At 31.6% G+C, this 10,433-nt stretch overlaps 1 protein-coding gene and 1 non-coding gene across 2 annotated transcripts; one reads left to right on the forward strand and one right to left on the reverse strand.

The window, feature by feature from the left end:
- Window positions 1–8,540: 8,540 nt before the first annotated feature.
- Window positions 8,541–8,647, reverse strand: LOC131593793 (small nucleolar RNA R71). Its single transcript, XR_009281173.1, has one exon. It is a non-coding gene; the product is annotated as a small nucleolar RNA R71 (small nucleolar RNA).
- A 1,099-nt stretch (window positions 8,648–9,746) lies between these two features.
- LOC131658768 (uncharacterized) lies at window positions 9,747–10,193 on the forward strand. The gene has a single exon (XM_058928028.1). The coding sequence runs from the start codon at window positions 9,747–9,749 to the stop codon at window positions 10,191–10,193; it is 447 nt and encodes a 148-aa protein (XP_058784011.1).
- Window positions 10,194–10,433: the final 240 nt, after the last annotated feature.

Raw genomic sequence — 10,433 nt, forward strand, 5'->3', positions numbered from 1 at the left:
TGATTTGTTTTGTATTTGAGCAATGAGCACCCTAATTAATTAAATTTTTTTTATTGGAATATGAAAAAACTTGCAACACGTTTTATGTTGCCCAATGCATTTCATTTATTTAATAAATTTTATTTAATTATTTGAAGATTTTAAATAATTTTCATTGGTCCATTGGTTTCCCACATACACTCTTTCACGTTTTTTTTAAACCCATTCATTTACCTTAATCATTCCCAGCATTGGGAATTATCACAGATTTTTTACCGTAAAAAGTAAAACCTTTGTGTTCCAAGCATGCTTCATATCAATTTTCTACGAATGCTTTCTCTTTCCCATGTGAATATTTCAACTTTTTGTTTTCCAACATCATCCGATACCACCACTATAAGAATGGTCTTTCTAGGTAATGAACATCATATCACCAATTTTTTCTTTTGCACACCACTAAGTATAATCTCACCAAGAGATTTTATTTTTCTACAATAGATTTTACCTCAGATCTTAATAACTTCATTTGTTTTCTATTTTTTGTTACGATGTTTTGTGTTAATGTTGTTGTTTATATGTTCTTCTTCATTGTTCATCCTTTTACACGTTTAAAATATTCCTATTTCATTGCAAAAAAAAATTGTTTCCATGCAATTGGTTTCACCTCAGTCCTCAGATCTTATTTATGTTTTTTGTTTCGTGTTAATAGATTGGGATCTGTCCATCGCAACAAAGTCTCCCTAAAACAAAATACAAAAATGCAGCAACTATAGCATCTGGAAAAAAAATTAGCTTTGAAGCTCCTCTAAGAAAGGAGAACAGATTTACATAAATAGTGATAAGCACACTATTGATAGGTGGTTCATTGATGTTGTTGGTTATTGTTTTCGTTTTGATGATTTTTTTTCTTCATTTTTTTCTTCTGTTCCTATGTTTTTAAGATAATTATTAAGATAATGGTATTATTTTTACCACTGTTTGATTTTGGATAGTTATCAGTATATTATCAATATATTTGAATTATATTTAGAAATATTTCTCTTTCTTCACAACAATATTTGATTATTTCGGTCTGCAATATAATCTCTTCATATTTATCTCATACCGAAACCCTATAATATACCATTTCAAATCCAAAAGCTGAAGCAATATCCTTTTCTGCAACAAAGACTTCCAACTCGAACAAAATTTTCAACTTCACCGACAAGGCCATCTTCATCTGTTACTCCTTTTTTAATTCACTTTTTTCAATCGTTTCGTTACTGCAGCATATCTCATTAACACTCTGTTGATTATAGGCATTGAAAAAGTTATTTATTTAATTTTATGTTTATTTAACAAGGATGTTTCGTTTCAGTATTGAGTCTTATATTATTTGTTTTTTTTTATTTATATAGTTATATTAATGAATTATGTATAAATCCTAGAATATCTTTAATTTTAAATAGATAATTTTTTTTGACGTCTATATAATTGGAACTAATAACCTACTATTTCTCTGCATTCTACGAAAAAAATTATAGCTATTATTTGCTGACTGTATGCATTCCAATATATTCAAAATAAATAGTAGGTTCTATTTCGATTCAAAACGGAATACAGGAAGTAAAAATTGACCTAAACCTTTCTAATTAAGATAATTCATTTTTATTTTAAATCTAATAAATAAATAAAAATATTGATTTAATTTTGAATTCAAATTATTTTAAATAATCGAGATAATGTTAATTTAAAAAACGTTGAATTTAATATTTTGTTTTGCAATAATTTATGTGATATATCTTTCAATAATAGATTATTTTATGATCTCTCCTTCAATAATTAATTTATCTTTTAATATATATATTTTGTTGACTTAAAAAAATAATTTTTTGATATTTATAAAAACGAAAAAAATATTTTATGAGAAAGGGAAACTTAATTGAACGACAATAATAATCTTATTTTCTTATAAAATATAATTAGTTATACAAAAAAATATTACAAATTTTTATTTTTGATAAAAAAAACACGGGACGATAAAAATTTGCCAAGATAATTTTGGTACTATAAAAATTGATTCATTCAATTAGTTATGACTTTTCTTATAAAATATTTATTTAAACCAATGTGATAAACAAATTATATCTAATATTATGACATAATACAAGAAAAAAAAAACTTAACTCATTATGATTTGAAACAATAAAAAATAGAAATTCCTATAGCTATCAATGCTATCTTTCTCACTTTTCAATATAAATTTAATTTTTTTCAATATAAATTTAATTTTTCGCTGTTTAAAGCAATTTAATTGGGAAGACGGAAAGACTTAAAACTAAGACAGGGATCCAATTTTTATTTCTATTCGTATTTTGATTTTTATATATATTAAAGGCAATTAAATAATAATTACAATAATTATGGTTAAATTACATTTATGGTAGACTTTATAAAATTTTATTATTAAATTGAAAACCATTTTATGACTATAAAATAAATTAAAATTCCCACGTTATACTTTTCTATGCATAAATCAATCACTTTATACTTTTTCTATGCATAAATCAATCACTTTATGATATTTGTACATATCCCTTATTACTACAATAAATATTTTATTCATTTATTGAGGAAATTTAAATTTTTCCATATAACCACTTATTTGAACCATAACTATTGTGATGCTAATGTAATGTTTATTAGACTAGAATATCATTATCACCGTACATTTGCATCGTTGGAAAAATTCAATTTAATAGTTTATATATATATACAAAATTATTTTTATACATAATATAAGTTAATACAAAAATAATTTAATGTGAAAAGATAACATTTCAGTATTATTGATAAATATAATCAAATGTAATTATTTGCTCTTGCATACGTTTTACTTTGAACAGATATTGATAAATTAGTAGCAACTTCTTTTCTTTTTTTCAGCCCAAATTACGCATTTAAACTAAATTTTTTATAGTTTAGAAGTTAAAAAATTATTTTATCATAAATTAAAAGTAAGTGTTACTTTATTTTTTAATGTATATTGTTGATTCAATTTTTTTAAAGCGACATTCTTTTTAAATATGGGAAAAGATGTATCTTGGATATAAACATTTTTATAAACGAAAAAGATCTATTTTTGATGCAAATATTTTTATAAAGGAAAAGTTATTGTTGATACAAATATTTCTAAATTAATGATTAGGTTACAAATATTTTCAAATAAGTTACAAATATTTTATAAATTTGAATAAGTTACAAATATTTTATATTTTATAAACGAAGAAAAGTTTACCGTTAACTTATTTTATAAACGGAAATAAATTACAAATATTTTATAAAAGGGAAAATACTATTGTTGATACACTTATATTAATAAAGGGAAATAAGTTACAAATATTTTAATAAATTAGAAAAAAAATATTGTTGATACAATTATATTTATAAGCTGGAATAAGTTATAAGTATTTTTATAACTGGAAAAAAAAGCTATTGTTGATACAATTGATTTTATAAAAGGGAATAAATTATAAATATTTTTATAAATGGGAAAAAGTAAAAGTCTAATGTTGATACAGTTGACTTTATAAACCGGAATAAATTACAAATATTTGCATAAACGGGAATAGTCAACTATTGATACAATTGATTTAATAAACGGGAATAAGTTACAAATATTTTTATAAACAAAAATAGTATATTGTTGATACAATTATTTTTATAAATGAAAAAAGACTATTGTTGATACAATTATTTTTATAAACGAAAATAAATTGCAAATAACTTTATAAACGGGAAAAGTCTACTATTAATACAATTATATTTATAAACGTGAATGCGTTAAAAATATTTTTATAAATGCGAAAAAGTATATTGGTGATACAATTATTTTTATAAACGGAAACAAGTTACAAATATTTTAATAAACAAGAAAAATCTATTAATTATTTTTATAAAATTATTTTACCCAGCATTGGATCAAATAAGTGTTTTTATAAATGGGTTCTAAGTATTTTTATATTAGATCAAATAAGTATAGTGTTGTTATATTACTTTAATCAATGCATAAAGGTTGCTACATATTTTTTGTTTATATTTGTGATTATGTGAATATTTATGACCCGTAAAACAAATTTAAAAACTGACAAATGACATATTGCGACGTGTAATTATTGTTTTAGTTAAATACCTAAAATTTAGATGTATTATTAGCTCTTACATCATTAACTATTATTTAACATACTACATGTTTAATTTTTATTCCGATAGTCATCCAATTAATATGTGTATTGTTTAAATATATACGAAATAACTTTATAAGATAGATCTTATCCACGTAATATTAAATTCAAACGGCCCCGTGCGATAGCACGGGTATCCCGCTAGTAATTATAGAACTCTCTAATGAGGACAATGCTCATTATGACAAAGCTCATAAAGTACGGTATCTACATTTTTTTTTAAAAGTTAACATGTGTCCCAAGACACAAGATAATAGATATTTATAAAAATATTTTCTTGAAACCCGTGCATTTATCGAAACTTTAAATATAATTTTATTGTATTTAATTATATTTAACTTTTTAGCATGACCTTTTTTTTTTTACAGAGTTTTTCAAAAATCCCCAATATAGCAAGGACAAAATAGAAATTAACTCAAAGATTTATTATTAATACATTTTTAATTTTTAAAATATTATAATAACATAAATTAAATTAAAAGCATTTATGTATCTTTAAAATTCTGAATTACATTTTTTTAGTATTCCAAAATTTTAGAAAAATGGAAAACTTCAAAAATTATATCGAACGTAAAATTGGTTGTATTTATTCGTGATCTTTATTGAATTATAACAATCATAATATAATATATACTTAACTTGTAGATTTGAGAAACGAACTTTCCTTTAGAATCAATTTTTTTTTTTTACTTTCCTTTAGAATCTATATTTTTTTACTATAGTAGTTATGTGGATTAATATCTTTTCATCTTCTCCTATCCTTCCATTTCACTTGAAAATATAGTGTATTGGACACATATTACAGGGAATGTGTGTTTATCTTGTAAGGGCAGAGAGACTTAGAGGTCCTTGTAGGTATATTAAACATTTCGATGACGAGACTTGCTTAAGGTGGTGAGAAGCCGTGTACAGTGACTATTGACACTATTTAAGGAACCCGCTCACATGAGGTGAAAGATCTTTTAAGTGACTGGCGGTGCTGGGTTGCAGGCGGGCGGTTACTTTTGTATGTTATGGGGGTTACGAGCATAGTGCTCTTTGGATAATGGAGAGTTAGTATTACTTACAGTCTCTCTTTTATCCCTTTTACAGGTAACGTATTTATAGAGACCTCAAAGACCTAGGGTTTTTGCCGCCTAGACATGGTCTTAACCGCCCCCTCTTACTGGGGGAGCTTATTGACTACCCAACTCCTCAGAATCACCGACAACTTTTCTAGCTTGACTTGCATGTTGGTGGTGCCTCTCGGTCGATTCACCTAGATTCTTTTTGGGCGGCCCAATTGTTGTGCAAGGGCGCCCTAGTCTAAGGCTTGACCTAATACAACATTACGCACTCGCGCAAGCATGATTGATTTCCTCTAAAGAGCGAAGTGTTTAAAAATACTTTCCTTTTCAAAATGTGCCCCTCTCAGTTTGAGGTAATGGAATGTCGGGAAGTAATTAAGCTATGGCGAGCAGGTGGCGGACACTTAGCTGCTTTTATAGTTAGACGTTTTTTTCTTTTTGTTGGCAGGATCATATACCCTTTATGATCTGTGTTTCGCTGATGAACACCAATTAGTATAGACCACAACCCAAGAGTGCAGGCAAAGAAGGAAAAAAATTAAGTTTTCTAGTTCAGGTGTTAACAGTCCATAAGGCCACCTAGGGGTGTGATCATCTGAGGGCAGAAAAGATCGTATGAGACGTCGGCCTAAAAATTATTGGAGGCTAAAGCTCAATGATTGAAGGAGGGGTCCCATTATGTTGTTTTCCAAGAGAAGGATCCTACTAGGGGCGACATTATGACGCCCTAGTATAATGATGTTAGTCCCGACCTCCTCCGCTTCAACAGTTTAACCTCCTTTTTTCCAAAGAGTTCCTTATTGAGTACCAGGGTCGTTGTTCACAATCCTCTTCGGATATCATGAATATAAAAGATACCCTTTTACTAAAGGCTTTGATGCTTCAGGATTTTGAACAGGGGAGGTATGACAAAGATGCTAGTGACCTAGTGGTGAGGCTCCATGAGCAGACAAAGACTTATAATGAGGAAAATGATGAAAGAGGTTGGAGGATGCTAATGCTAAAGATAGAGAGATCTCTACTGAGTAAAAATATCTGCAGGATTCCTTGGATTTAGTTCTCCTCTACCAAAAAGGTTTAGAAAATGAGGTATCAAATTTGAACGACAAAGTGTGTTAGCAGCCAGTGATAACACGAAAACGTATCGTATATTTAGCTTAATTTACATGCATTATTATTCTATTTTATTTTGGTTTTATTATTTTATTTTGTATTATGCCGGTATTTCTATTTGTTTTCAGAAATTTATTTAATCGGAGCTCGCAAAAGAAATAGTCGAAAAAAGGACTTAAAATGGAGAAGAATTGCTTAAAAGAGCATTTAAATAAGGAGGTGCAAATAGAAGAAGGAAAAAGGCCTAGAACACAAAGGAAGCCCATTGCGCAAGAGTGAGTGAGCACGTGACGGATGGCATCCCTTGCCACCTTCCGTTCGGCGTCACCCCCTAGGCCGTTCGACACCCCTCTAAAATATGGTGTGTGACGTAAGTCACACACCCAGGCCCAGAGGAGTCTGTTTCTATTTTCTCTCCTCCATTTTCTTCGCCGTGAGATGCTGTTACGAGACATTTCAAAACCTAGTGCTGCTCTATAAATACAATAGAAGACCTGAATCAAAGGGGACACAATTTTAACCTACTGCCGTCAAATTCCCTTTCTCTGCAATTACTTCTAGCACGTTCAAGTCTTCTTCCCAAAACCATTTTCTGCAATAGATTTCCACACCGGAAATACTATTGCAATTCAATTTCTTTTTCCAGCTTCAGAATTCATTTTATTTTTAAGAGTAGATTTTGTTTTCGTCATTTACTTTCGTCCCGGATTCAAGATTCGGTATTGCAAGATACAATTTTTCAGTCTGCAATTTAATTCAGGTTTATTTATTTGCATTTAATTACTATTGCCTGTTTATGTTAAGTTTATAGAATTATGCCCGGAATACTATTTACCTGCTGTATCCATTCTTTTCCGTTTAGTAAAACAATGTCTGGCTAAATATCTTTTATCGGTATGTAAGGTCACATAACCGAGGGAATCGAGTAACACTGTCGATGTAGTTTATTAATTAAATTTATTTGTCTGGCTGATATTTCTAAACGCTTAATTAAACTGTTTTGTAACGAGAGTTAAAAACAATGGAAGTTAGGATCAATAAAAACGAGAGTTTGAGATTTTAACTGGACCTTAGAAATTAGGCATTAACCTTAAATACATCGAGAGCTCTTTAAGGGTAATTAGTTTTCATTGGTTTTCAAAAATCACTTTGAACTTTAATTGATACAGCGAGAGCGCTCACTTAGGTTTAATAGTAAAGTCATAATCAATAAACACGAGAGTGTGAGAGGAGGGTTTTTAAACTAATGATTTCTACAGAAAAGTGATTTTAAAATTACGATCCGCATTGATGGCTTACTAGATCCCCGAAGTCCGACCATTGCATACCGATATTATTATCCTTGATTTAATTTAATAATATTTCTTTTTAATTCCCGTCTGATCAATAATCAATTGAATATTAGCCTTGGATTTACGTAGTAGCGATTAACTACATTAGGTCGATTCTTAGTCCCTGTGGGTTCGATATCTTTTAAAACTACGGGATAGACTGTGCACTTGCAGTCATAATCATAGACATACCCCATTGTCGCGATCAAGTTTTTGGCGCCGTTGTAGGGGACTAATTTAGTCGACAATCGTAATTAACTGTTACGTTGTAGGGACTAAGGCAACTTAATTATTCTAATCCCTTTGTGCATGCCAAGTACTTGCTCTCGAAGTGTAGACTTAGTGCTGCCAATTCCCGAACCGGAGCATTCTATCACTGTATCACGTCGATTACGACGTACTCGCACTCTTGTTCCTACTCCTACTTCTGAACCAGTTGAAGAATCAACCATGGGAGAACAGCCGCGTCCTCTCAAATCTTATGCTATTCCTTCGCAAGCTGAACCTCACAATAGCATTGTTGCTCCTGCTATTGAAGTGAATAATTTCGAGCTTAAACCATCGCTGTTGTCAGCTGTACAACAAAACCAATTTTCTGGAAATGCGCGGAAGATCCTAATCTTCATTTGTAAGTGTTCCTGCAATATGCAGACACTGTAAAAGCAAATGGTGTCAATTCGGAAGCTATCTGACTGTGCCTTTTTCCTTTTTCACTGAGGGATAGAGCTAGAGCCTGGCTCCAGTCTTTACCTGCCAATTCTGTCACGACCTGGAACGAACTTAAGAAAGTCTTCCTGGCGCGTTATTTTCCACCTAGTAAGACCGCCATGCTAAGAGCCCAAATCATTGGGTTTAGACAAAAAGTCAATGAGTCTTTATTCGAAGCGTGGGAGAGATACAAAGACATGCTTAGACTTTGTCCATATCATGGTTTAGAACAATGGTTAATCATCCATACCTTCTACAATGGTCTCCTCTACAATACGAGACTTACGATTGACGCCGCCGCAGGTGGCGCACTGATGGATAAAGAATATGCTGATGCCTACGCACTTCTCGAAAGTATGGCTCAAAACCATTACCAATGGGGAAGCGAGAGAGCTCAATCAGAGAAAACTTCTAGAGAGAGATCTTCAACGAAGAGTGGAATGTACGAGATAAGTAGCCTCGACCGCGTTAACGCCAAATTCGATGCCCTAACTCAGAAGATTGAAAACCCCACTATAGCACCTGTAGCCGCCGTGGCTGCTGTTTCCCCCAATTGCGAAATATGCGGGATGTCTGGACATGCTGCCCCTGAGTGCCAACTCTTGGCAGGAGTTTCCCCCGAACCAGTAAACTATGCTCAAGGAAACCCCTACTCAAACACGTATAACCCAGGATGAAAGAATCACCCTAATTTCTCGTACAAGAACAATAATGCTTTGTGCACACCTGGTCAAGCACCCAGTGTACCACCTGGATATCAAAAGGCACCATTCGCTGCTCCTAACGTCCCTAGGAAGTCTAACTTAGAAATAAGGATTTCATAAACCATAACGTGCACACTAATGAGCAAATCAAACAGTTAGCGACTAAAGTAGATGCGTTGGCCACTCACAACAAGATGCTCGAGACACAAATCTCTCAAGTGGCACAGTAACAAGCACCTATTACCGCACCTGCTGGGACATTTCCAGGACAGCCACAACCAAACCCAAAAGGACATGCTCATGCTATTATTCTGCGAAGCGGTAGAGAGATGGACGAACCGACTGAGGCTTAAAAACCCTGCTATGTTCCAAAGCCCTAGGAAGATAACTGAGGAGGAAAGTAGACCCAAGGATAAACTGAGTGATCCGAAAGAGAAAGAGGACAAAGAAGGCGAGATGGAGGAAAAAGAAGCGCCATACATACCTCCACCACCTTACAAACCACCTATCCCGTACCCTTAAAGACTCGAGAAATCTAAAAACATGGGGCAATTTAAGAAATTTGTCGAACTTCTTAAATAGTTAAACATCACCATTTCGTTTACAGAAGCCATTACCCAAATGCCCTCATATGCTAAGTTCCTAAAAGAAATCCTATCTAATAAGAAGAAATTAGAAGACAACGAGACCATAACACTCACTGCTGAATGTAGTGCAATAATTCAAAATAAAATGCCACCTAAGCTGAAAGACCCAGGAAGTTTCTCCATACCCTGCAATATAGGAAAATTTGTCATAGACAAAGCTTTATGCGACTTAGGAGCTAGTATTAGCCTAATGCCTTTGTCCATTTGCGAGAAACTAAACATGGGAGATCTAAGACCAACCAAGATGTCAGTACAACTTGCAGACCGATCTGTCAAGTATCCTGTAGGTGTTCTTGAAAATGTACCCGTCCGCATCGGACAATTCTACATCCCTACGGATTTCATAATTATGGACATAAAAGAAGACGTCAATACTCCTATAATCTTAGGAAGACCTTTCCTAGCCACCGCTGAGAACTGATATCTATTGTGAGAAACGAGAACTATCAATATTAATCGTCTGATTTAATTGACGTCTAAGATTTAAAAATTCCATATCAAGAACAACATATTGGATTATTTTCTATTATGCTTAACATTTCAATATTCTATAAAAAGAAATTCTTACCATAAATATATTTATTTTTTGATTAAATCACTATTAAAATATTTTTCATAAACATATTTAATATTTAGTTAGAATATTATATATACAAAATAT

The sequence above is a fragment of the Vicia villosa genome, linkage group LG3 (genome assembly GCF_029867415.1).
Source record: "Vicia villosa cultivar HV-30 ecotype Madison, WI linkage group LG3, Vvil1.0, whole genome shotgun sequence".
NCBI classification, from domain to species: domain Eukaryota; kingdom Viridiplantae; phylum Streptophyta; class Magnoliopsida; order Fabales; family Fabaceae; genus Vicia; species Vicia villosa.

Coding starts and splice junctions, on each gene's coding strand:
- LOC131658768 (XM_058928028.1), top strand. CDS start 9,747: ATGCCCTCATATGCTAAGTTCCTAAAAGAAATCCTATCTAATAAGAAG.